This window comes from Rhipicephalus sanguineus, chromosome 6 (assembly GCF_013339695.2).
Source record: "Rhipicephalus sanguineus isolate Rsan-2018 chromosome 6, BIME_Rsan_1.4, whole genome shotgun sequence".
NCBI lineage: Eukaryota > Metazoa > Arthropoda > Arachnida > Ixodida > Ixodidae > Rhipicephalus > Rhipicephalus sanguineus.
The window spans coordinates 119937691-119964902 of NC_051181.1; the positions used below are offsets into that span (position 1 = coordinate 119937691).

Sequence of the window (27212 nt, forward strand, 5' to 3'; positions counted from 1 at the left end):
TTTTGTTTTTGTTTTGTTTATTTAGCACATACCGTCAATCCCATTGAGGATATTCGCAGGAATAAGCTAGGACACAAAAAATAAATGTGTAAAAGTCAAAATGAAGAAAAATCATGCACAATAACAGAACAGGTTTTTTTTAATGGCAATGTAGAGGTAAATATGAACATCCGCACATTTGAAATTTGTAAGCGCATTTGTGAAGACTGTACAACACTCATACATCATATCATACCAATATAGTATTTATCATCGTACAAATGTAGTCACACAGATATACGTAAGCTTTACCGAAAAATAGAAAAAAGGTTACACATTCTAATAGTAGTTAGTGGAACCTAGGTAGCAGGATAAATACTAACAGTAATATACATGATTCAGGAGAGTTGCGAAATGTAAAGCAATCCTCTGTATGCCTCCTTTTACAGGTTCACGCTTTCCTGCGCCTGTTTTGTCGTTCTCTCACAGTAAAGGGCCACGCAGTACGCCACCGAATCCAGGATCGACCTGCTCTATTCGATGCGCCCAGTGGGACCATCCTGGATATAGTGTAACGCACGTGGCCTGGGTCACGTGTTCACTATCCGCGCTTATGTCTTCTTGGCGAACCAATGGAACTTTGACTATCTATCTATCTATCTATCTATCTATCTATCTATCTATCTATCTATCTATCTATCTATCTATCTATCTATCTATCTATCTATCTATCTATCTATCTATCTATCTATCTATCTATCTATCTATCTATCTATCTATCTATCTATCTATCTATCTATCTATCTATCTATCTATCTATCTATCTACAAGATGGTGTCACAAATATCCGTACTTCAAAAGCCGGGACACAAAATGGAGGAAAGGGCCAATAAAGATGCGGAGTATGGCGTAACTTGAAGTGTATATATGGAGGCATATATCAAAGCATATTTTTTTTTGTCGTTGTTGTTTTTGGACGTTAAACCACAGCAATTATTATTAAAGCATATTCAGAGAAAGCGGGGCAGTAATTGAGATTCAATGCATGGAAAGAGAAAACAACTTGAAAATTTGCTAGAACTGCCACAAAAAAAACTCAGAATGGGCACCGTATGGAGGCCAGTGCATTGCTATTTATCCCCTAGTGAGCTATTAATGACGGAATATCATGCGCACAAGGTGGCCACCATTTTTGCCAGGATCAAGAAGTTTCAAAATTCGCCATTATCATTATGCATAATCGAGTGGAATTCTCTTCCACCTAACATTGCCGAAATAACAGATCCTTCCATATTTAACCCGATGCTTCAGAGCTATTTGCATAGTGAATAACATGGCTGACCTGTATCTGATTGCCCTCGTTTCGTGTGCTGTTTTTGCTCCAGATACATATTCAGTGTTCCTCGATGTAATTTCCATAAGTGTTTTCATCATTATTAAAAATTGTACTAATGAATATGTATTCGATTAATGTTGGTGAACGTATTTGACTTGATGCTGTGATTCGATTTACTCGCTGTTTCTTTTTTATTGTTTTCTTTTTGGTATTTTGTTTTCTGTTTATGTTGTTTGAAATGTATGTACTGTACATGTACTTTTGCCACGCAATATTGCATGCGTTAAGGAGACTCCACACACTACGTGGCATTCGTATAGCATTTTCTCCGAAAGAGTTTCAAGCACTCGCGTGGCTCTCTCTCTCTCTAGCAGGAAACCTGCTTGCCACGCAGAAGTCCTGAGTTCGAGTCACAATCCAACTGGAAATTTTTATTATTTATTTGGATCTATTTCGAATTTTCGCTCACGCCCAACGCAGATTTTTCGTTCACAACCAACGTCGCCGACGCCGAAATTACTGCGAAACGAGATTTTTCACGCGATACCGTTAAAATTGGTCTGTATGACACAGCTACATCGTTCCATATTTTACGCGCATGTCACGCTTCCGTACGGCAACATGCTGAGCACCGCCAGGTGTTTATTTATTTATTTATTTATTTATTTATTTATTTATTTATTTATTTATTTATTTATTTATTTATTTATTTATTTATTTGCAGTAACTATGAAACACATGAAGAGTGGGCACTTAGTAAGGAGAGCTTCAAAAAATGTTACAAAGTGTAGGCAGCATGCGGTTGTGCAAATTAAAAGAAAACGTTGTTAAGATTTATACAATGAAAAATCGAGTGTACGGATGTTTTAACATTGATGTAAATCACTATATTACAAAAATACCGCTGTAAGTAAATATCAATTTTGAATGTTCGTCGTAGGATTTGGATTTGCGCATCTTCGCGGCTCATCATAAAATGAGACACATGAAGTTCTTCGTAGCCCATGCGATAACTCTTCTGAGATGTCCGGTCGGCGTCTATGTTATTTTCCTCTTACGGGCATTCGCCATGGACGCAACAAATGCGGTGTCCGGGAGCCCGTTGCCACACACGCCAAGTTGACTGTACGGACACGCACGTGAGCCCGACAAGTACAGTTTGGACCACACCAGTCGCCATGTCTTCTTCCCGGAGGGCACTAAACCAAGGAAGCAATACCACTACCGTCAGAGCTGCAAAAGCCATATGAATTATCATTACTTGTAGGCCAGATCTTTCGGGCCTACAAGTTTTCACTTAAAACGACAGGATAAATTGTTCTTTTCATGCCTGTTTTCTGTGTGGTTTTTGTTTAATTGTGTTTACCACTTCGGTCGCCACTTTGGTCGCCTTCTCTTTAATATTAATTTCTGGGATTCTGCGTGCCGACGATGCAATGCTATTATGAAACACGCCACATGGAGGCCTCAGAATTAGTTTTGACCGCCTATAAGGTCCTTTAGCAGTCCGCCGCGGTGGAGCAGTGGTTATGGTGCTCGGCTGCTGACCCGAATATCGCGGGTTCGATCCCGCCTGCGGCTGTCTGATTTCTATGGAGGCGAACTGCTAGAGGCCCGTGTACTGTGCGATGACAGTGCATATTAAAGAACACAAGATGGTCGAAACTTCCGGAGCCCTCTACTACGGCGTCTCTTATATCAAATCGTGGTTTTTGGGACGTAAAACCCCATATATTATTATTATTTGGTCCTTTAGCATGCAGCTCAATATTATTACATGGAATTTGTCTTTTTGTGTTTTTTATCATTCTGAAACCCGCCGCGGTGGTCTGGCGGTTGTGTTGTTTGACTGGTGGCCCGCAGGTCGCGAGATCGAATCCCGGCCGCGGCGGCAACATTTCGACGGAGGCGAAATGCTAGAGGCCAGTGTGCTTAGATTTAGGTGCACATTAAAGAACCCAAGGTGGGCGAAATTTCCGTAGCCCTCCACTACAGCTTCTTCTTTCACAATTATATCGTGTTTTGGGACGTAAAACTCCAACAGTTACCATTTATTGACTTTTCATTTTGACTTTATCTATATTCGACTTCTGTGGCAGGTAATAGACAACTCGCATTCGCGAGTTCACCAGCGCCGCACCTTCCCTGATAAGCTATCACGACGGGCGCATGCTCCTCCGGCTCTCTGCATGCGTGCACATCTTTTCGTACGCTGCGTGCTGAGCGACATTAGTTGTTTACAGGCGAACGTTCCGGCAGTGTTGAAAAAAAATGTTGCAGTGGCTTAGCTCGGCTATGTCAGGATAACGTAACGTTAGCAAAGGTTCAGCTCATTGTTCTTAGCTTTCCTGAGTGTCTAGGATTAGCTTAGCTTGATTATCATGCTTACTACTGCTCCAATGACACACACATGGTATACATATTATGTGGCACATGTATGTTTATTTTGCCAGGCAACTACTTCGGGATCCGATGAGTTAAGCTTCTCCGCTTTTCTGCGCCGTTGAGCAGCATTCGCGCTCTCCTTCTCCATGGCTAAACCACACTGGCAAACGCCAGTCAGAGGCGCTATCAAGCGGCTCCAGCGCAGTGTCAGACGGCGACTGCACAGCGAAGGCGAATAGCTGCGCGCGCGCCGGCGCCAGTACGTCTACCTCGTCTACGACGTCACTCCTCTGGAAAGCGCAGACCGGCGGCAGCTAGCGACAGCGAGTCGCGCGCGGCAGCGGCGGAGTGCGCGGGAAGTGCCGGCTCCGATGCGCCAGCTGTGTGACATCACTGATCCTCGCGCATACGCAGCACGGCTCTTGAGGAGCAACGCGAAACTGGCTCGGCTAGGCCAGTGTAGCTAACGCTACAAAATCAAGGAAAGGACACGATGCATGCAGCGTGGCTCTGAAGAACGAGTCCATCGAAAGCAGGCAGGCAGTACTTTTCCAGCGAACGGAAAGTAAGCACACTTTCTATGCACTCGTCGTATAGTTTCACACGTCGCTTCCGACCCATTATAGGTCATAATAAGATAAGGGAGGCAACCATCAATGTAGCGCTCAGCCGTAGTGTCGGCGTTCCAAAGAAATGGTAAGAATATTTGTTGGGGTTTAACGTCCCAAAATCACTATATGATTATTAGGGAGGCCGTAGTGGAGTTCTCTGGAAGTTTCGACCACCTGGGGTTCTTCAACGTGCACCTAAATCTAAGTACACGGGCCTCAAGCATTTTTTCCACCATCGAAAATGCGGCCTCCGCGGCCGGGATTCGACCCCGCAACCTTCGGGTCAGCAGTCGAGCACCATAACGACTAGACCACCGTGGCGGGTAAAGAAATTGTACAATGTGTAATGGATGCGCTGCAAAGAAATGAAATTGCGCACGAATTTAACAATGCCGATTTAGAAACACAAAGGATTTATTAAAGCATACCTGAAGCAGATGCTACCCTTGGTGGCTACTTTGCGCCGAATTGACTACATTTGGACACCGTCTAGCGATGAAAATTTCATGTTGCTTCCATGGCTACTTTCTGGCTACTTTGAACTTATATTGTGGCGCATTTACTAGGAATTTTTCTCATTATTTGCACATAGAACACCACGCTAGCCTAAAGTTATAAGCATTATTTCAAAGCTTTTCTGTCGGGTTGGCAGGGGCGCGCGCATGTCCTCACCCCGCAGGCGGGCTGGTGCGCAGCGACGCACCCAACATGCGCCGCAACTGTAAAGACGGAATGACGAAGGTTCGCGCATGTCACCAAACGTGTGGCTAGCGCGCTATTGACGCTACCTGACTTATATGCTGACCATGCGTACCAGTTTCCAAAGCTGAAGCCCAGCGCGTGTTCGCGTGTGGACTTGACAAAAGATTTTCGCAGCAAAGTGAAACTGGACTCTTCATCTTCAGTCAGATTTCGCAACTTGACGCTGGACTGGAGTTATGGTAGCTTCACTAATCAACTTCGCTCTATACGGCTTCAAGGAAACACTGCCTCAACCTGTAATGTTCCTGCAGAGTTGTTTGCCCATAATTATTCTGGCAAGGACTCTTACCCACTCTTGACTGACATACTTGTTCTTGACTAATTTGTAATAGTTTGTTCATTTATTTGCAACTTCTCTGTCACTTGAAGACCAAGCATGAGGGGAACATACCATGTTCATAATTCTATGTTTTAGCTTATGTGAAACCATATTATTTATTCTTCAACAGTAAACACTATATTAATAGTATCACTCTCGTCCTATTTGGCTACAAATATGGCGCGAAAATGTGAAGGCATGGCTACATTTTAGCTCGAATGTTGGCTCCTCTTCAAATATGCCCAACGACAACTCTGATCTTAAGCGACTTATTGCATGCGCTGTGCCTAAACGTATCATATTCAGATATGCAGTACAGCACGTTACATTTGTCATTTATATACATTTACAAGGACGTACGTGTTCACACAGTATTAGTTAAAAATTTGCTTATTTCGAATGAAATAATTATATCGTTTTTTATCAAAATGAGTCCACGTAAGCTTCATATTTCATCTATTGCCAAACATAGTAAATATTCGACTTGATTCCGGTATACAAAGGTGTTCTTTTCGAATACTTGCGCTTCGTTAAATTCAGAAATTATGTGATTCGGTTATTCCCTTGACGGTACCAACTTACGGTGCTGTCTTTTAGTAGCCAGACAGCACTCTATAGCCAAGCCAACAATGTCATCAGCACTTACGCTATGAACGCAAGCTCTTATTGGTTGCCTGTCTTGTGGAAGTCCGCACCTGCAATGTCAAAATACGGGATGGGGTCGCTTATTTCTTGCTCGAACACACGGCGCTCTCGTTGTTTACAGCTTCAGCCGCCATTCTCTTTAACTTTAAACATGGGAAATCATAATAATAATTGTTGGGGTTTAATGTCCCAAACCTCGATTTAATTATGAGAGACGTCGTAGTGGAGGGCTCCGGCAATTTTGACCATCTGGTGTTTTTTAACGTGAGCCTATATCCAAGTGCACGGGCCTCAAGCATTTTCACCTCCATCGAAAATGCTGCCGCGGCGGCCGGGATTTGTTCCCGCGACCTGCGAGTCAGCAGTCGAGCGCCATAACCACTAGACCACCGTGGCGGGTTAAACAAAGGAAAGGGACCAAGAATTCCTAGGCAGAGGAGCACCTTTTCACTGTCGGCTTTTTTTTTTCATGTTTCAAGGTTTACGAGAGGAACAACATGCTTACCAAGGATAGACGCCGACGAACTAAGAAACAAGGTCTTCTAAAAAAATGCCCCCACCTCCCCGAAGGGAATCGTGAGGAAATGCGAATGCATTTCTTGCGCCGAGAGAGGGTACCGTTGCCGTCAGACATTCGCCTTCACCGACTTCTGTCATCGCCTTGAGAGGCGCCCAGCCAGCGAACGGTCGAGAGTGAGGCGCGAGCGGACGGGAGAGTGGGGAGCAGGGAGGAGAGAGAGCGAACGGCGAGAGAAGGAGGGGCGAAGCACTGCACCTACCCTCTCCTACCCTCTCCTACACTCTCTCGCACCACATGGTCCGGTTGCTAGGGGCGTGGATAAGCGCGCGCGCCCGCAGCTGTTGCTATGGGAGAGGGCGCCGGGACAACGCCGGATGCCTCACATAGCCCGACTAAGAAATGCATTCGCATTTATAATCACAACGTCCCTTGTGCATGACGACTCGAAGGCGAAAACTATCTTCTTTTTCTTCTCATTCAATGTATTAGGGAGCCTACATGAACGGCCGGTCACGTAGGCTCCCTAGATGTGTTTATCCTGTCCCGCCACCCTCCGAAAGCTTTGTGCACCTAGCGTGGTTTCGCACTGCCTCCAGGATCGGAGGCACCTCACCTGATTTTGCACTGCCTCCGTGATCAACCCACCTTTGACGAAGCTACGGTGTTATGTGATGACGGTGTAGTCTTATGCCACAGGAGCAAAGGAACGAGACGGCTGAACCGGAATCGACGGCAGCACGGAACACGAGCGTTGGCTTCACGTGCCACTGCGAAGCGCCATTTTATTTTGTTCGCCGCCCAAAATAGGGCGCTACAAAGGCATTACATGGCGTGACGCCACATGACGTCACGCCAATATTTGTGACGTCATGATGACGTCATATGGTGACTTAATCGCGTGATGATGATTTTTTTGTACCACTCGTCCCCGACGCCGCAGGACGCAAGAAGCCGACGACGACGCCGGACGCCGACGGTCAAATTTCGTGTTTAGTGAGGCATATAAGGTTTTCGTCTTAATAAATCCGTGTTGATGAAATGCGATATTTTAGCACATAGCAACACAAGGAACAATAAGGAGGTGCACGACACGTTCCCTGTTTGCCCTTGCCTTGCCTTGCGGCAAAAGAAATCGTATTATCTATTATCAACAAGGCCTCATTTCTACCTTCCTGTGTTGATAAGTTATTACCACTGTAATGTTCAATAAGAAGTGCTCGCAATCGTTTTAGGCGAGCAACAATACGCAAAAAACAAGCAGTTATTGCCATATATGGACCTTGTTTTCAAGTGCGTATTTAACTGTAGAAAAATTAAACCCTAGTTGCGACTGCTGGAAAGGAAGGGTTCGACGGAAAGCGGACTGCGATTCTAGAAGCTCGCACAAGATTGATGCCTATATTTCTTTCTCAATAATGTCAGCCGTAAGTCACCCTGAAAAAATACATTCATTACTTCATGTAATGTACAAACTTGAGCTATCCTAAATTATAGGCAACCAAAGACGCCTTCATGTTTGCGCACAGCACAAAATTGACAAGGCACACAAGAGAAGAGGACGGGACAAGCGCTGATTCAGCGCTTGTCGCATCCTCTTCTCTTGTGTGCCTTGTCAGTTTTGTGCGCTGCGCAAAGATGGATAAGTTCCAACTCGCCCGCCTATCAGTCCTACTAAAGACGCGTTTAATGCAGACATGAAAATGTAGTGCTGCTTTCGATTTGACAAATGGTCTTACTCATCGCGAGTTACTAGAAGATGCTCTTTCGAAACAACGTATGTACTTGCTCGGCAGCAATAATGGTATAGTCGATTGCAGCGCACAAAATATATATTTGCCAAGGACACATATTCACAAAGATGTATGTGTATTTCAAGGGGTATTTAATAAATTTTGTATATTTGCAAGAGAAATCTTCTCGGTGTTTTCAGGTTTATTTTACTTGGAAGTCGACTGTTGCTGAGTGAGACACTCTCTTTCAACAGGCTGTGATGAGCAGCTAGAAACCTCTCCTGCGCTATCACAAAATGTCAACGAAAGAACAGCAAAATTCGTTATTTATTGCGATATACATTCCATCCGCTAGTGCACAGTTTTATTCATACCTGCGCCAGCGGCATCATCTTTCCTGTTTCGCAATTCGGTGCAGCGTAAGAACTTCGCGCTTGAGCGTTGTCTAACAAAGCGTCTGTGGAATTCGGCCACGATTAGAAGCACACCTCATCATATCCTTTGACTCTAATTTAGAACAACGTATGCCGCCCGACATAGGCATGCGCACAGGGGGGGGGGGGGGGGGGGCAGGGGGGGGCGGCCGCCCCCCTGTTCATCTAAGAGGGGGGGGCGCAAAGTCAGCCCCACACATTGACATAATAGGGAGGGGGCGCTGCGAAACGCGGGGGGGGGGGGGGAGAGCAATGTCAGCACCATACATTGACGTAATTGGGACGGGGGGCGCTGCGACGAACCTTCGCCCCCCCTGATGGGGAACCCTGTGCACGCCTATGACGCCCGAGATATCGTGATGTCTCACTGTCCTTATCATCCATCCAGGGCTTGCAGTGGCATTCCCAAATCCGAATTCCACGCTCAGTGGAATGGCTACCAGACCAACTAACAACGGTTTCACAGGAACTGAAAATCGCATATGACGCAGTAGCACTCAGTCGACGTTTATTCTCTACGTAAGCCAGCACAACAGTATAAAAAAAACTTTTTTTTCTTAGCCTAATTACCGTAACTGGAGCGAGCCTCCAGCCCTAATCGTCTCGCTAAAGAATCACCTCCAATTCATGCCAACCATCGAATATCATTTTAGCATGTTACCCACGACTGCTGCTACTTATGCCTATCACTCGTGTAACATCTAGCAAGGATGTCATTGAAGTATAATAAGGGAATGAAAAACTGAAAGCCGGTGACACTCCTGTGCAATCGAGTAAACAGCGGTGCTGGCAAGCAGGCGCCACCACTTGGCGAACGCAGATTGAGTTCATTCTTCTTCTCTCTTATTGATTTCATGCTTCCTTATTTACCTCTTTCTACATCTTCTACTTTCTTCTTTCTTTCTTTCTTCTTTCTTTCCTTTTTTATCTCTTTATATATGATCCTTTCTCCTCCTTTCCCACCTCCTAATCCTCACGTCTCACGCGCACTTCCCTTTCCCACCCTCTTGCTATACTATACTCTGGATGGCTATGCTATGCTCGCTTTCAGTGGCGCATGCCCGCTTTCAGTGGCGCACACCCGCCCTAGTTTTTACGTCTCTCGCCAGAATTACGCCAAGCTTGAACAGCACCGCTGTTAATAAATAAATAAATAAACTCACAGGGTCCCTTATGCATTCGCCTACGACGACTCCAAAGCGAAAGACATCCGGCGTGGCTATTCTACCATGCACGTTATATCACTCGCGCATTTTCCTAATTTAATCTAGGGCACCATGAGCACGAGCTGGAGCCGTGTGCTTCGGTCACACTACTACAGAAGCTGTTTCAAAGGAATTATATACGTCCGTGCTAATTGCTAGTTATTAGTGCAGCACCTAAATGTTTCGCCGTGAAACGTTTCACTCTGAAACACCGTGCTTGCGTTGCAACATTAATCGTACATCCTCACCTTGCAAGCATGACCGTACTGTCAGTTCACTGGAAGGCATCAATTGGTTTACTTTCTTAGCGAGGTATAAATCGGTGTCTTTATTATTATTTTGTCATAAGTTTATTGCTCTTCACTTTGCTGGCCTTCTTATAGCTCGTATGGAGTTTTCTGTTAAATACGAATCGGTGGCAGCCCAACGTTGTCTTACTGTTGGCTATTGACAGCTAACTAGTGGCACGCACTGGGCAACGATGGCTAACTATTGCTTAGTCTTGGCTTATATCGGCTAGCGCAGGCTAACGCCAGTTAACTGTAGGCTAGTGTTGCCTAACATGGGCTGCAGACGCGCAGTGTTGGCTATCTCCTTTTCGTAACAATGTAATAAATATTATACATAGTATACTATTGCGGGCTTGCGACTCATAGTCTAGCGTTTCTTGGCCCCCATAAGAATGCGCAACGAACACTCCTTACTGTACCCTTACAAAAATGTATGTAGACAGTCTATAGACTGTCTAAAAATGGGCTTAGACAGTCTATAGATTGTCTAAATCTATTTTTGTAAGGGTATGCGCGTCAGCACGAAGTACCATGCGTCTCTCCTCGATGAAACTGACGTCTGTCACTCGAACACGAGCGCCGACGCCACGTCGGACGGTAGAATACCGTTTAAGCGTCACAGTATACACCCAATAGAAGAAAACAAAAGAGTCCTCTTACTCATTTTTGTGAGTCCTCTCTCTATTTCTCGCTTCCTCCTTCTTTCTATCTTTTGTTCTTTCTGTCTATATATGTCTCTCTCTTGATTTGATTCTTTCTGACTATCTTTCTATTTCTCTCTTTCTTTCTATGCGAAGCTTCACTCTCTCCTCTCCTCGTTTCCCTCCTCCTCACCCTCACTTCCCTTTCCCACCCTCTGGCTATCCTTAACTATACAAGGCTATGTTATGCCCTGCTAGCGTGTCTGAATAGCCGAGTGGCTACGATGCTCACGTTCGGGTCATAGGTACGCGAGTTCGAGTCCAGCCTCGTCCTGAAATTTTTTCGCCGAGAACTTCTGTCTTTCTCTCTCTTTCTTTCTCGCTCTACTCGTTCTCTAACTCATCAGAATTATTGCATCCCACGCCGGACAAATCAGCGCACGTGTTCTGAGAGCGAATCAGAAGAGGAAGCAGAGGACGAAGATAGCACTGCCGGTTTATGGTGATGGTGATAATTATCTGTCGACGCACAACTGCATAACGAAAAGCTTAGTAGCTACACTGCGATTCACACCCGCGCATTCCACATTCCAGGAAACTGGGCTTTACTCAGAGCCGCGAAAGCGCTGGCAGGAGGTATAGCGCAATTCCAGCGTTTTTATGAATGTCGTGTGAGGTGTAAGACGCTGGCGGACAAGTTTCGCTATCGGTCGGAAATGGAAAGAGAGCGGTAGCCCTGATTTACATGGCCTCCAAGATTCGCAGCTGTTCAGAAGTATCGCATTTTGAGAGGCGCGTTAATTATGGGGCCTCGATGCTAGCGTCGCCTCCAGGTTTATGGGTGGTGTCACTCATTGACAGCGCCGCCGCCATATTTTGTCAGATCGGTGGACGTGGACAAACGTGCGCGCGCGTTGTGTGGTGATTCCAGTTTAGTGCGTCCCTACGTCCTCCGACACAATATGGCGGCGTGTGGCACCACCCTGTACGAAGGAACGCTGACATCGAGGCACCCTAGCGTTAATTAGAGTTACTGTATATGCTAGCATATACAGTAACTCTAGCGTTAATGAAGAGGTTGCGCCATCTGTCGTGAACCTGAGAAAGTGTCCCCGCCCCGTCTATTTCTCTTGCGTATTGCGTTTGATATACTTAGGCACTCGCGTGAGGTTCCCCGATTAGAGAAGTAACAGGGTACTTGAAACGAAGTAAAGCGACGTCGTGTCGTCATGTTCGCGTATCACACGTCACCGCCATTCGCTGTCGCACTAAGCGAGCTGCTGATTGCCGTGTTCTTGAGAAAAGAGACCACACTACCGCCAATTTCCCACCTATGCACAATCAATTAGGTAATGAAAGGCTACCGTTGCAAGGAGTAAAGAAATTCATATTAGGGTATTTTAGCTGTGCCGGTAATACCGTTCAGCTTGTGCAATGTAATTACTGTTTAGTTTTTGGTTAATCCCATCTGAAAACATCTTTTATGCGTGAGTTCACGCGCACGGTAACGTGTGAGAACATGACAGTGGCTAATACAGGTCTTGCAGGCTAAAATAGCTACGTGTCCACTAGGTTGGCGTGCTACTGCCTTACGTGCGGTATGGCAAACTTTCGCTGTTAAACGACCTGAGGTATTTTACGGCGGCCACCGATTAAAAACAGCAGGGCATACTTACTACAATTGCCAGCTACCACTGTAGGCAAACTGCAGAGCAGTAAGGTGCATCCAGATGCCAACTTAACTATGACTTGATTTACCACAGCTGCAATTTTTGTATTAATGACAAAAATTGCTCCTAATGAGGGTTCCTAATCGGATACCTTTTCTAGAAATAAAAGCATTCTTTTTACAACCTTTACTTACAGAGCTATGGCACTGAAGGCAGCCAATAAAAGGAGATATAGAATCACGGCCTTCATCTTGACAGTGTCTCCAAGGGCCCAAAGAGCGCTATAGCTGTTGTTAGGTGTTGTCTCTGGTACTTACGAACTTTCACATTAAGGGCCCCAAATTTTATCTATTTATGGACGAGTAAAACATAGAAGAATGCTTTTGTTAATGGTGGATGAAGTATCATTACTTCATAATTTTGCGCAAGCGCCGAGACGCGGAGCTCTGTGACTTTCTTCGTGATGAGTATGGAAACAAAGAAGACGAATATAGGCGGCTGCTTCGCGTGCGCTGCCGCAAATAACTTCTATGTGCATAAGCACCGCATTGTTACGCCACTACATGAGTTATTTCGGTGCATGACAGCATACTTTAACCGGCGCGAGATGCCGATTTCTTGTAGCAAAGGCGTACAAGTATTCTGTCTTAGATTTCTTGAAGTAAACTTTTATGCGGGTCGGCTACTGTGGCTTTGTCAACGCAACGCGATTTTTAATGATAATCGACATCTATAATATATATATATATATATATATATATATATATATATATATATATATATATATATATATATATATATATATATATATATATATATGTGTGTGTGAAGATATTGCCCCATTGGCATTGACATAGGGCGATAATGTGTAGAAAAAAGCGCCGCGCCCGACAAGAACGACATCTATAAGCCTCAAAACGAAGCTTGGCTGCATGTATAGGGGTGATATCAAGTTCCCAGGCCGCGCTACCATAACATTAAACGAGCGGCCTGGGAACTTTTGACCACACCTGTACATTCCAATGGGACGCGTGGATTCGGCTGTCATACTTTAGCTACCAGCCGAACTACTACATCCTTCGCAGTTGATCTAGAAGCGGCACATATCCCTCATGACCCGCTTGGGTGATGAGGAATATGTGCGCGCAGTTGGCCAAGAGGTGGCGCGCTGACACATCAGTGTTTAAAGCCCCTGAAACTTCGTGAAGTAGCGACACTCTCCTCCTCCGCTCTCGTTTCTCCTCGGTTTCCTCTCCTTCGCACTTTCTTTTCGAACGTGGCGCCACCTACCTCGCTCCTGAGTAGCAGATGGCCTTTCGCGGAGATAGCGCTTGCTTGCCAGGTAGCGCGCTGTAAGCAGTCGCACGAGGCGTCTAGCTCTTAATATTTCTTACACTAATTTTTGTTTAGGAAATGTTGGCGTTTTTATATAGACCAGAATTTCCAGCGCTCGTAGGCGGCTGCCATGTTTGGCCGACAGTGGCGCCGCGGTGCGAGCATTTGCTTGTTGGGCTGCTGAAACGCGCTGGCGCACAACACGGTGCACCACGTTTGTGGCTCTCAGTAGCGGGCGGTGGCAGATTCGCAAGCGCTGCAGCCGCTCAATCTTCTCTGAATGTCGGAACGTGCATCTTCTTTCATGCGACTACATTTTTGAACAGTGCAATTGTGCCAGGGAGCTTGTCAAACATCGGGAGAACGTTCAGCAACGTCGTCACGAAGGTTTGAATAGTTGCTACACCGTGCAGTCGTCCATTCTTTTTTTTTTCTTTCTTTTAGAACTGTATCATATCAAGGAATGTTTTAAAGTTACACATTTCCGTATGCTAAGGCCAGACAAAACCTAGTAAGCTGTATCTTCTTTTTTTTTTCTGAAAGGCACCAGCGACATATACTTTCGTGCCGCGCTACCGTCCGGCCTTGTGCTGCACGATGGCTGTTTTGTGCTGCTTTGCAAAATGTAACGGGATGAATTCAATTAGGCGATTATGCCAGTTTTTAACGCAGAACGCTGTAGCTGAGATTACGTGTAATTTCTAAGCGAGATTATTCCGAAAGCATGGCCTGGCATAGCGTCCGAAGCCTCTTGTAGCAAAACTAGACACAGCGCGCATGCCAGCCCCCAACCTCTGTGTTCTTAAAGAGCAGTGTCTGCAAAAACACCCCGTCGCACAGGTGCTTTGAATCACGATCAAAACCGACGAAGACGATTAGGTTTGAGTCCGATATGGATTAAGTTCAATCCTGGCCGAGCGGCGCACACGCATGGACTTTCTATCGCGACATGCCTCGGTCAGGATATGCTTAACTGCAATTGAAGGATCCCCCTGCAGTGACAAGATCCCGGTCACACGGGCGCTTTTGATCGCGATTCAGCCGGATCTGGATTTAACGCCTTGGCCTTCCTTTGCTGTCACAGTAAAACTTCGTCGTTGTGAAACCACAGGTAGACATGCCTCGCGGCTGTGAGGTTCAAAATACATATTTTCTACGGACATGAAGTTGTAAAAAGCGAAACAGTTCGTTACATCGAGGTTTACCTGTGCCTTTTTGAAGAAATTTATAGCCAAGGTGGCCGCATATTGGATTTGGGAAGCAAGCTTAAACACCCGCGTGTTGAAATTTCCGTGCATGTTAATAACTGAAGCTTGCCTCCAGTCTGCAGCTGCGGTGGCGCCTCTACAGTGGCGTAACTAGGGTGGGGCAGGGGGGGTACAAGTGCCCCGGGCGCCACTTGGGAGGGGGCGCCGAGCCGACTCCGCCCGACATGCGCTCGGGGACTTCCTGAGGACACAAACGGGGCGCTAGCGCCTCGTGGAAAGGTCGCCCCTACAGGGGCGACCTTTCTCGCCTTCTCCCCAGGCACCACCCGTGAGGCTAGAGACTCCTTTGACTAGTTAAATGGTGCTCCTTTCCTTCACCAAACGAAACACAATCTTCTGGAAGCCTGTGGCTTCCGACATTCAATTTGTCGGCGCTTTGTCTGCGTAAGCAGCACTACCTTTTGTCGTCTGGTCCAGCGTATCTTCTGTCTTGAAATTTTCCCCGATCAGCGTGCGTAGGATGGGGTTGACTATGAGGAATAACGTTCCCGAAAGAATTTTTTAGAAGTCTTCGAGGTGTGGGCGTCTTCACGTGAAGAGGGAGGTGTCATTTGTGAACTCGCTGTCGCTCACCAAATTAACATTTGCGTTCCTAGTCTGCAGACAAAGTCGCCTTCTCGGAAGTGCGTGCTGCAAACACGTGCGCAGGACTTCGGCTCATTGCCCCCTCTAAGCTAGCTTTATCAGCCGTGCGTCGTGACGTTCGTTATCCTTGAAGTAAAACCGTAAATGTGAAATTACAACCTACTCTTTTTGCATGCGTGGTGCACTAATTGTGTCACACAGCATCACCGAAAGCATTGGTCACGCTTTCCAAGCTCTTGTCGTTTCTAGGTGCCAGTACACATGAACTGGTTGTGCAACGAGGCTGATTGAAGGGGGAAACTCAAAGAAGAAAAAAACGTGCTAGGGCCACCGGCTTCCCGTCTTTAGAGCAAGGTTCCGTGAAGCAAGGTGACAACACGTGATCGTGATGTATCATGTCGACTGCAGCGCCCGTGTCTCCAGTGGTGGGCCTCGTGCACAATAGCACCAAAGAGATACAGGAAGTAGAACTGCAATATGGCAAATTTTCCTATTACGATCACATTCGTGCCATTATTACTGTGAGCTGAGCTTTAACAAGCGAGAAAATTGCGAAAAACTGAAGGATATATACATGTACTAACGCCCCTACAAGTTTCCCGTAGTGATCGCAAACGAAGTCCGGCCGTGATTTGCCGAGAGCTATTTCATCTTGATATATTTCTTATTCGTTTCGTTTTGTTATTTTGCTTCTGCCGGTGAACGCGGTGGCAATAACAGCAGCCAGGTGTAGTCTGACCCCAGTGATGTGGACGTAGTTTATACGAGCGAGCCTCGCAGCAATTCTGCGTCTGATTTCACACGTGTTCAGCCGCTGTCCCGCAGAGAACTATCGGCCTTCGATAGTTTGATCTCATGGTACATTTCTCCTCACTGGTACCCTCCCTTCTGCTCTTAGGATGCGTGCCGCATTCCACGGGCGGATTGAGTGGCCCTGCATGGCCCTGCTCTGCCGGGGCTCTCTTCATGGCATGGCGCCTCTGCTCGAGTTCTCCAAAAGGCAAACGCCATTAATAAATAAAACTAAAAATTAAACACGCGAGAACATAAGCAGTATTTGGCAATCGGACGCCTCGCATGCCGTCGACGAAAACGACGTTTTGCTTTCCGTCGGTTGGAGCCGGGCTTCGTGCGCAGAAAGAGCTGCCGCCGCCGCCGCGACATCACGGGGGATCATTGCAGACTCCCTGCAATGCAATCCTGCTTGATCTTCAATGCGAGGTTCTAAGTCTGCAACCACATCTATCGCGGCAATCGCGAAAGCCACGGCTTCACTGCACCGCCGCCAAGCAGCGGTGAATTGCACGCGTGGTGACGTGTGATGGAGATTTCTTATTCGCTGAGAGCAATCAGATTCGTGACGACATCGCTTCAGCACCGAGTCTGCGGCGAGAGAAATCGAGTTAGAGATATTCGGGCTTCGCTTATGGCCTTATGTACACTAATAACTTATCTTTTCACACCCAACCTGCACGCATTCTTCAATGCCCCTGCTCATTCCACCGCACCTTCATATTTATCGTTAGCGTACCTTTAATGCTCCTGACTGTGCGTATCGGACGCCCTATCAGGAAAGTTACACCAGAAAAAGATCTATACGTTCATGTTTTACCCACTACCTCGGGGGAGAAGGCGGATCACGAACATCGACTTCACTGTCTGCTTCAGTGAGGCGGTAATCTACAATGACACTTTATTTTCTGCTAATAGAGCTCAAGATTTTGCGTTTCACATTTCCTGTAAACACGGGTTATGGCGGCGTCATCGGGTCGATATAGACTCCGGATGAGGCACAAAACACACACAAAAGAAGGCTAATGTTTCAAATGGAAACGTTACCATTTGAAATAACCTTCCCCTATCTCATACATGGGTCATTTCTGAAGGCGATTTGGCGCCGCCATTCCAACAACATATATCTACCTCCAAAATGACTAAAATCTGGACGACGATTCTGAAATATAGAGTTTTGTTTCACGGTTATATGTATCAACACACGTTGATCGCAGGGGTTCTCTCAAGAAGAAAATGCTTTAGACAAGTCATGCCTGTGTAGCAAATAACCACACTTGTTAAGAAAATAAAAAATTGGCCGCGTATCTGCGTGCTTCGCTGCAAATGTCGTCTAAAGACGATAGAAGAGGCGCTGCGTGAGATATGGACGCCATCTGGCAATACGTCGGGAAACATGAGTGCTGTGTTGCGGGCTGGTAGTCCCGGTGCAGCAGCAGGCGAAGACCGGCGGTGGCCAACGCGACCGGCGGGGACGCCAGCCAGCCCGAACACGCGGTTTGGCACGAAGCGCTGAAGCAGAAGAAACGTCCGCACTCAACGAGTACTCTCCACACACTCTTTTATTTACACGTCGCCTGGGTAAAGCAGGAATGCCAGAGCGGCGCCCCATGGCATTCGTACAGTGCAATACACAACCGAAACCGAAACACAACAATGAGCTCGTGCAGAGGACACGGAGGAAGGCGTTTCAGCGCAGCTTAACAAACTAGGGTCTTTAGAATGAGGTATTATGCATTTTCTATTAAAGGAACACGGCACGTAATACTTATCTAGTCATGTTGCGCCTCAGATATGCGTAATGTTTGCTTTTTGATCGACAATGTACACAAGTATAAACCTAGTCAGCCGTTCAAGATGGCTGGCCTTTGGGCAAGTGGTTCAACTTTGGCCGAGTGGCTGAATCGAGTGACGTGCCGACAAACAGAAAGACAGACCAAAATTTCTCCGTTTAAGTATCCCTAGAATGACTATCGTCTTTAGTAATAAAAAACATGCGATGAAGACAGTCACGTGCGGGCCGCTGTTCGCCAGCGAGAGGTCCGCAGGCCGCGTGTTTGAGACCCCTGGTCTAGATTGCAGCCGACGGCGGAAATGTGTGACCGTACAGGCATGGCCAACTCCTTTCTTAATGCGCGTGCGCCATGTCAAATGTAGAGAACGCGTTTTTCTTCGCAACCATTGTTCACAAACAAAATGAGCACTGGCACCCCAAAAGGCAATAATATATGCGACAACAGGGTTTGCCGGAACGAACTTTTGAATTCATCATTAGCACTGATAAAAAAATGTAGGCATAGTATGCAGATTTGATCTACGCCATAAAAAATTTTGAACAATACATTTAATGGTGATGTAGCCAAAAACGATAAGAACCGTTTGCATGCCTACTTTGTCGATCTCTTTTGTGTGGTTGTATGTAATTTACGAACTTTTCGTGCAAAGCGAGGAGACAACAGGACAGCGGCAAGGTCCGCTTCTTTCACATTTTTTCTAACCTTGTGGACTTCTGGCGTGTCGTACGATGCGTGGATGTGCAAGACGGCTTTAGTCCACTGTAGCGAACAATCAATCAAGAAACCGCTCATACGCTTCCCCAGAACAGCCAGATGGCTTTTTCTTGAACATTAATAATAATAATAATAATAATCAATCAATCAATCAATCAATCAATCAATCAATCAATCAATCATTTATTTAACGTGCCCAGGAACAACCGTGAGGTCTTTGTGCAGGCGCACGCAAAAAAAAATCAATAAAAATAAACAATACAATACAGACAGTCTTCAGAAATAAAAAGAGCAAAAACACGTAGACAAAGAGAAATGAACACAAAAGGGGAGGAGTAAAATAAGACAATATGAGAAATATTGGAGGGGAATAAAAAATTAGATTGCACATATACAACTATGCGGAAAGACGGAGAAGGGAATACTTTGTACATTGTGCCATACTATGTCAAAACAGTGCAAAGCTCGGATAAAAACAATGATTGTGGACTATGAAAAACGTCAAGATCAAGAAAATTAATATTATAAAGACTTTGTATTCTGTGAACGGTAGAGTGTTGGAAGAAGCAGGCGGGTACATGAAACGGTCTGTTCTGTCTGGTTAACTTACGCGGAATTCGAAAATTAACACAATTGAGAAGTACAGGGCAGGATATGATGCCGTGGACTAGCCTGTAGAGAAATAAGAGATCAGAACGATTTCGTCGGCAGTGAAGTGATGGCAGTGATAATGATTCAGCAGTACTTGAACGAGATCCAGAGTCATTTTTAGCAAAGCGATGGTTATATATGCTGAGGATTTTTTTCTGGACTCGTTCAATGGTGTTACCGCTGGATTGAGCAATGCCATTCCATATCACGGACGCATACTCAAGTTGCGGAAGACATATTGCCGTGTACAATTTGTGTAGGGCCATGGGAGATCTGAATTCTCGAGATATTCTACAAACACATCCGAGAGAACGAAGGCCCCGCATAGCAGTACGCTTAACGTGAGAAGAAATCTTTAACGCGCTGTCAACAACAACACCAAGATCACTGATTTCATAAACCTTGCATAACGGCACAGAATTGACAAAGTATTGAAATGACACGCTAGATGTTTTGCGAGTGATAGACATGAATTTTGTCTTTGAGGTATTTAGAGAAAGGTTATTGCCGTTGCACCATTCGGAAAAAGAACACAAATCTGACTGCAGCAAGCGACAGTCGTTAACTGAATGAATTTCCTTAAATATCTTGATGTCATCGGCATACAAGAGGAAAGAAGAATTACGAATGGCAAAAGAAACATCATTAACGTAAATTAAAAATAGGAGTGGGCCTAATACCGACCCTTGAGGGACCCCACTAGTCACTTTATACAAAGAAGAGGTTTGGCCATTTACGGCAACATAACAAGATCTATTGAGCAGATAGCTGTGCAAGAGATTCACAATCGACAAGTCAACGTCAAAGTTCGCAAGTTTAACCATAATCAGTGTGTGGCTGACTACGTCAAAAGCCTTGCTCAGGTCACAGTAGATTACGTCAACCTGTCCTCTCTGAGAAATAGGTGTGGAGATCTGCGTCATGAAACTAGCAAGATTTGTGGTAGTTGAGCGGCCAGCAAGAAAACCATGTTGATTTGGAATCAATGAGTTTTTCACACTAAAAGACAATATTTTGTGAAGAGCCAGTTCGAAGATCTTTGATGTGGCACATAGTAGAGAAATCGGGCGATAATTAGAAACATCTGTCTTAGAGCCCGTGTTAAGAATTCCGAAGGCCTCCGCGGACCCTCCCGCCGCAAAGACTGCGCGCGCGGCCCAAGCCGTCATTTTCAACAACGCGCTGTTGTATTTCTATTTGTTTCTATCCGTGCTAGTTGAGCGTGACGTGCACAGTCGACGCTTTCCAAGAAAGAGCCATAACTCCTCGTCTGCCGACATCGAGGGTCTCAGACCGCGCCACCTCCACCGGCATGGCCTCGGCGGGGCGCCTTGGACGGCGGTGTTGACTGAAGAGGAGCAGTGCGTCGTTCCGCGAGTGTTGTGCTTGTGGGGGTGGTGTACGGTTACGTCGGGAGGAGGGGACGGACTGCGTGCCTGCAGCCTGCGTGTTTAACCAGACGCTCAGAAGAACTACTAGAGAGCGGACGTGTGTCCGAACGTTGAATGTATCGTGCCTTTTCTCTGCTTTATATAAGAATACAAGTTTTCCATTTTACAACGTGAGTTTGTCTTCATTCAATGCCTCACACGCGCAGTGAGAAGAGACGTATACCTGGCGATAGCGATTAGAGTCAGCAAGGAAGTTTAGGGCGCGAGTAAAGACCTACATTTTCTGGTGCCGAAACCCGGGATTACTTCGCCTGCTGACATCGAAAGCGCCATGGAACGACAGCAGAAGAAGCAAGCCACCCTTCGACAAGCCATCGACGCCATCATCGCAGAGAGCAGCGACCAGCTGCAAGCGCCAGCAACAGCGATCGGTGGGCTTGAAGAACATTTGGAAAACCTTGTAGAGCAAGCAAATGAGCTAAAGGCAGTCAACGACGCCATCGAGAAGAAGATTGAGCTACAGGAACTCGATGCCGCGCTGACCGAATGCATTGACTACAATAAGAAAATCACCACTATGAAGACGAAACTCAAAAGAGCCATAAAAAACGAAGCCTTGAGTGAAACAAGATCAAGCACTTCATCAGGAACCAACGATTCGGAACAAGTAGTACATTCTGGTGCTGTTCAGAGCACAGTAGCGACGACTCTCCAGCTGCCGTCATTAACAACCAGGCTTCCGAAGCTGGAGATCGCCAAGTTCAATGGAGATCTGCGCTCGTGGACTAGATTCTGGAACCAGTTCGAGTCGACGATTCACAAGAATCCAGCGCTTCACACCATCGACAAGTTCCAGTATCTGACTAGCTATCTTACCGGAAAGGCCGCGGCCGCTATCGATGGACTGCCACTCAGTGATCGAAATTATGACATTGCTGTGAAGACATTGGTCGAAAGATTCGGCAGGGACGAGGTCATCATTGAGGAGCATATGGCGCGGTTGCTTGCGGTCCGCCCGGTGCACAATCTACACGACACCGAGAGACTGCGGACTCTTTACGATGAACTCCAGACGGGTGTCCGCAGTCTCGAGGCATTGGGTGTGGCCTCGAGCACATACGGTGTGCTTTTGCTGACGATCCTTCGGAAGAGCATCCCGAGTGAGCTTTGCCTCGAGTACTACAGGAGAAATACAACATCGGAAGCCGGTCCTGAAGGCGACCTTCAAGAGTTCCTAAATTTCCTGAAGGCGGAGGTAGAGAGCAGAGAGAGAGCGCAACGTGCAGTACGACCGGTGCCTGACGCCGCCGTGAAACAGAAAGCTCCACTCACAAGAGATCGTCATCAAACACCGTCGGCGTCTGCTCTAACAGTGACTGGAAGCGAGGTGCATTGCGCCTTTTGTGATGAAGAAGGACATACCGCGGCGGAATGTATCAACCCCATTCCCATAGACCAGAAAAGGGCGGTGATGTCAAAGGAGAGGCGCTGTTACAAGTGCGCAAAAAGAAATCACCGTGCCGCCTTGTGCAGAACATCGAGGTGGCTCAAGTGCGCGAAGTGCTCAGGACGGCACGCGACGGGTGTCTGCGAGCTCAACCAAAGAGTAACGCCGCCTCCCTCAGGCGAAGGTGCTGCAGCAACAAGTACTACAGTCCAGTCATCGCTACAGGTGAAACGAAACCGAGGAAGGGCACGTGTACTTCTACAGACGGCACGAGCGCTTGCGGAAGGACAAAATAAGAGTGCTTTGGTGCGAATGCTTCTCGACGGGGGCAGCCAAAGAACGTTCATACAAGAGGAGGTTTCCCGCAGTCTAAAGCTCCGCGTCATAGGCGAGAGGCTGACCATTTATGCCTTCGGAAGCCAGAGGCCATTGGAGGAAAGAAGTTGTCGTCGGGTGGAATGCTGGCTAAGAAACTGGCGCGACAACACCAGAGTCCGCATCGAAGCGCTGGAGATGCCCGAGATCAGCGGAGACCTGCTGCCACCACCGGACGACCGCATTGCCAACATCGCGCAGGAACAGGGCCTCGAACTTGCTGACACAGTACCTGATGGCTACCATCCTGGAGTTGGAGTTGAGCTGCTTGTTGGGGCAGATCACTACTGGGACATCACGACAGGAAGTGTCAAGCGACTCACTGAGAAGCTCGTGGCCGTGGAAACTGCGTTTGGATGGGCACTGCAGGGCACAGACACCACATCGTCTGCCGCAGCGTGCCTAACGAGCGTCGGCGTGATGCGAGTCAGCGTGAACACAGAACCAGATGACGTTTCTCGCCAACTTAGGTCATTCTGGGAACTGGAACACCTTAGGATCGTCGATGACGCACCGCTGACCACCGAAAACGACGACGTTCTTAGGGCATTTGAGGACACCATCGTCCACAAGAACGGTCGTTACGAAGTGAGGCTTCCATGGAAAGAGAACGCATCACAGCTGACAGACAACAAGGGGACAGCATCCCACAGGCTTCACTCACTCACGTCGAAACTACTGCGAAATGACGAAATGATCCGCAGCTATGATCAGGCAGTCCGGAACTACCTTGATGCCGGACACGCTGAGGAAGCCCCAGAACTGGGTGAGTCCCCGCAGGGGCCCATTTATTACATGCCGCACCGAGGCGTTGTCCGGACAGGTAGCGAAACAACCAAGTTGAGGGTCGTATTTGATGCGTCCTCCAAAGCATCAGGGAAGCTATCATTGAACGACGTTCTCTACGCAGGACCCAACCTAAATCCAAGTTTGTCAGACATCCTGATTCGATTTCGAGTGCACAATGTGGCCATAATGTCTGACATAGAAAAGGCTTTCCTCCAAATCGAGCTGGCTGAGGAGCGTGACGCTCTCCGCTTTCTGTGGTATCAAAGTACACCAAAGCAAGGCGAAATACTACCCCCAATCAAAGAATACCGGATGACAAGGGTGCCATTCGGCGCTACGTGCAGCCCGTTTCTCCTCGCGGCTACCTTGCGTCATCATCTGAAAGGTGTCGAGGAGAACTTTCCCCGCACCGCTCAGCTCCTAAGTGACAACCTGTATGTCGACGACTTTGTGACTGGTGCTGACAGTGTAGAAGAGGCAGAGCAGATATGCAAGGATCCGAGCGCAGGCTATACTCGAGATGGGAGGCATGAACCTCAGGAAATGGCGATCGAATAATCAAGACGTAATGGCATCGCTTACTGAGATTGAGACAGCCCAGACGGCTATACCGGAGTTGGGCCTCACAAAGATTCTCGGTGTGGAATGGAGGCCTGCGACAGATGAGTTCGTGTTTGAGATGTCCGCCCTGATTGCATTTTTGGCAAGTAGGCAGGACACAAAGCGATTTCTGTTACAGACCTCAGCACGCATTTTCGACCCATTTGGTTTCCTTGCGCCCACTACGATTACCGCAAAGATAATGTTTCAAAGCCTCTGGGTGCGGGGTACAGCATGGGACGAAATTATTCCCCCAGATGTGCAAGAGCGATGGGACAAATGGTGCCGGCAGCTTCCTCAGCTTCGGAAGATAACCATTCCAAGGACATTAGCTCGCGACCTGAAACGTGCCGAGACGAAACCGGAGCTGCACATATTTTCCGACGCGAGCCCGATGGCATATGGTGCAGTAGCTTACGTCAAAGCGCGAAGTCAGGAAGGTGAGGTCACCGTAGTGCTTTTGATGGCAAAGGCAAGAGTCGCTCCACTTAAGCGGCTGTCATTACCGCGGCTAGAGCTGATGGGAGCGTTGATCGGTGCACGACTCGCGAGCTACCTCACGAAACAACTTAACGTTGAGAACATTTCCGTGCACTGTTGGACAGATTCAACCGTCGCTCTCAGTTGGATCAAGAGCTGCGCTCAGAGGTGGAAACCCTTCGTTTCCAATCGCGTTCAAGAAATTCAAGCACTGACAGATCCAACAGTATGGAAACACTGCCCAGGCAAAGAGAACCCCGCAGATTTGCTGACCCGTGGGATATTGCCTTCTGAGCTGGTCGGACGCAAGGACTGGTGGACAGGCCCCGAGTGGCTAGAGAAAGTAGTACTAGACACTACAGTCTCAGAGTCAGTCTCAGTACGAGCCGGCTTTGCATGGAAGAAGAGCGAGCGGTCCAAGTGTTTAGCTCTGTCGCGGTAACATGCCCGAAGCCACTGATTAATTTGGAAAATTATAGCTCCTTGACGAGAGTGCTCCGCGTAACAGCGTGGGTCAGGCGTTTCATTCACAACAGTCGATGTCGGTCGAAGTTGACGGGAGAGCTAACTGCTGAGGAAGTAGCCGACGCGGAAAAGCTTTGGCAGAAAACCTGCCAATCAGAAACGTTCGGAAACGACGTTTGCGCACTGCGTGATTCTAGGCTTCTCGATCGGACATCACCAGTGATGGCATTAAATCCGTTCTTGGACAGTGATGGTATAATGAGAGTTGGTGGGCGGCTACAGTACAGTACAGAAGAAGAAGAAGCGAAGCATCCTGTGATATTGTCACCGTCTCATCCTTTCACGCGCCTGCTGATTTCCTGGGAGCACAAACGCCTACTGCATGCTGGAGTGCCGGACACGTTATCCTCTCTTCGAGAACGCTATTGGATCATTCGAGGAAGACAAACAATCAAATCGGTCATTCGACGTTGTCTTCCCTGTCAGAAGCAAAGCTGCCGTGCCGCAGAAGAGCCTACCGCCCCGCTTCCTGCCTGCAGAGTACACCAAGCTGGCCCTTTCGAAACAACCGGTATCGACTTTGCGGGGCCAATATTCTACAAAGAAAGCGGGTCCGAACACAAAGCTTATATTGCTTTGTTCACTTGCGCGGCGACAAGGGCCGTGCACCTCGAGCTTGTTAGAGACCTTTCATCAAAGTCATTTCTGATGGCATTCAAGAGATTTGTATCGAGGAGAGGAATCTGCAAGGTTGTGCTATCCGACAACGCTCTGACATTTAAACGAGCTTCAAGGGACTTGAACCAAATGTTCCAAGCCATAAAAGGATGCGAGGTCCGTTCTTTCTTCAGTGGGCATAATATCACTTGGAAATTCATTGTCGAGAGAGCGGCATGGTGGGGTGGCTTTTGGGAAAGAATGGTGAGAACCGTCAAGGCCACCCTTCGCCGAGTGCTCGGAAAAAGCTGCCTTGACTACGACAGCCTCGCCACAGTTCTAACTCAGGCAGAGGCTGTGGTTAATTCTCGTCCTTTGACCTTCATCTCTTCGGACGCGGGGGAGCTTATGCCCTTGACGCCTGCCCATTTCCTGGTCGGCCGCAAATTAACAAGCTTGCCTCCTCTGCGAGAGACCACGGGGTTGAAATCAACAGCAGGCACCCAGGGCCGAAGATGGAGGCAGCGTAGCGCCCTTGTCGACTCATTCTGGCGGCGTTGGAGACTCGAATATCTCCTGCAACTGCGTTCTGCGCATGTAACAAAACCAAGAACAGGAAGAAGCATCCATGAGGGAGACATAGTTCTGCTCGGGGAGGACAGAGCCCCTCGGCAAATGTGGAAGCTGTGCCGGGTACTAAAAACCTTCCCGGGAAGAGACGGCCGAACACGCGCCTGCCAAGTACTTCTACCAAACAAGAGGAAGCTTCGACGACCGGTACAAGCCTTGTACCCGCTTCAGCTGAGCGATTAGACAGCTAGCAAGGACAAAGACGGCCGAGAATGAGCGTGTGCTCATTGCGGGGGAGGATGTTAAGAATTCCGAAGGCCTCCGCGGACCCTCCCGCCGCAAAGACTGCGCGCGCGGCCCAAGCCGTCATTTTCAACAACGCGCTGTTGTATTTCTATTTGTTTCTATCCGTGCTAGTTGAGCGTGACGTGCACAGTCGACGCTTTCCAAGAAAGAGCCATAACTCCTCGTCTGCCGACATCGAGGGTCTCAGACCGCGCCACCTCCACCGGCATGGCCTCGGCGGGGCGCCTTGGACGGTGGTGTTGACTGAAGAGGAGCAGTGCGTCGTTCCGCGAGTGTTGTGCTTGTGGGGGTGGTGTACGGTTACGTCGGGAGGAGGGGACGGACTGCGTGCCTGCAGCCTGCGTGTTTAACCAGACGCTCAGAAGAACTACTAGCGAGCGGACGTGTGTCCGAACGTTGAATGTATCGTGCCTTTTCTCTGCTTTATATAAGAATACAAGTTTTCCATTTTACAACGTAATGTG

The 27212-nt window shown here is 47.5% G+C and overlaps 1 protein-coding gene and 1 long non-coding RNA gene across 2 annotated transcripts; one reads left to right on the forward strand and one right to left on the reverse strand.

The window, feature by feature from the left end:
• Positions 1-1985: 1985 nt before the first annotated feature.
• LOC119398026 (uncharacterized) lies at positions 1986-12800 on the reverse strand. The gene is made up of 3 exons (XR_005184732.2): positions 12722-12800; positions 6039-6087; positions 1986-2514 (listed from the first exon to the last, which is right to left on the reverse strand). It is a non-coding gene; the product is annotated as an uncharacterized LOC119398026 (long non-coding RNA).
• Positions 12801-21390: 8590 nt separating this feature from the next.
• LOC119397504 (uncharacterized) lies at positions 21391-24228 on the forward strand. Its single transcript, XM_037664929.1, has one exon. The coding sequence runs from the start codon at positions 21391-21393 to the stop codon at positions 24226-24228; it is 2838 nt and encodes a 945-aa protein (XP_037520857.1).
• The last annotated feature ends 2984 nt before the right edge of the window (positions 24229-27212 follow it).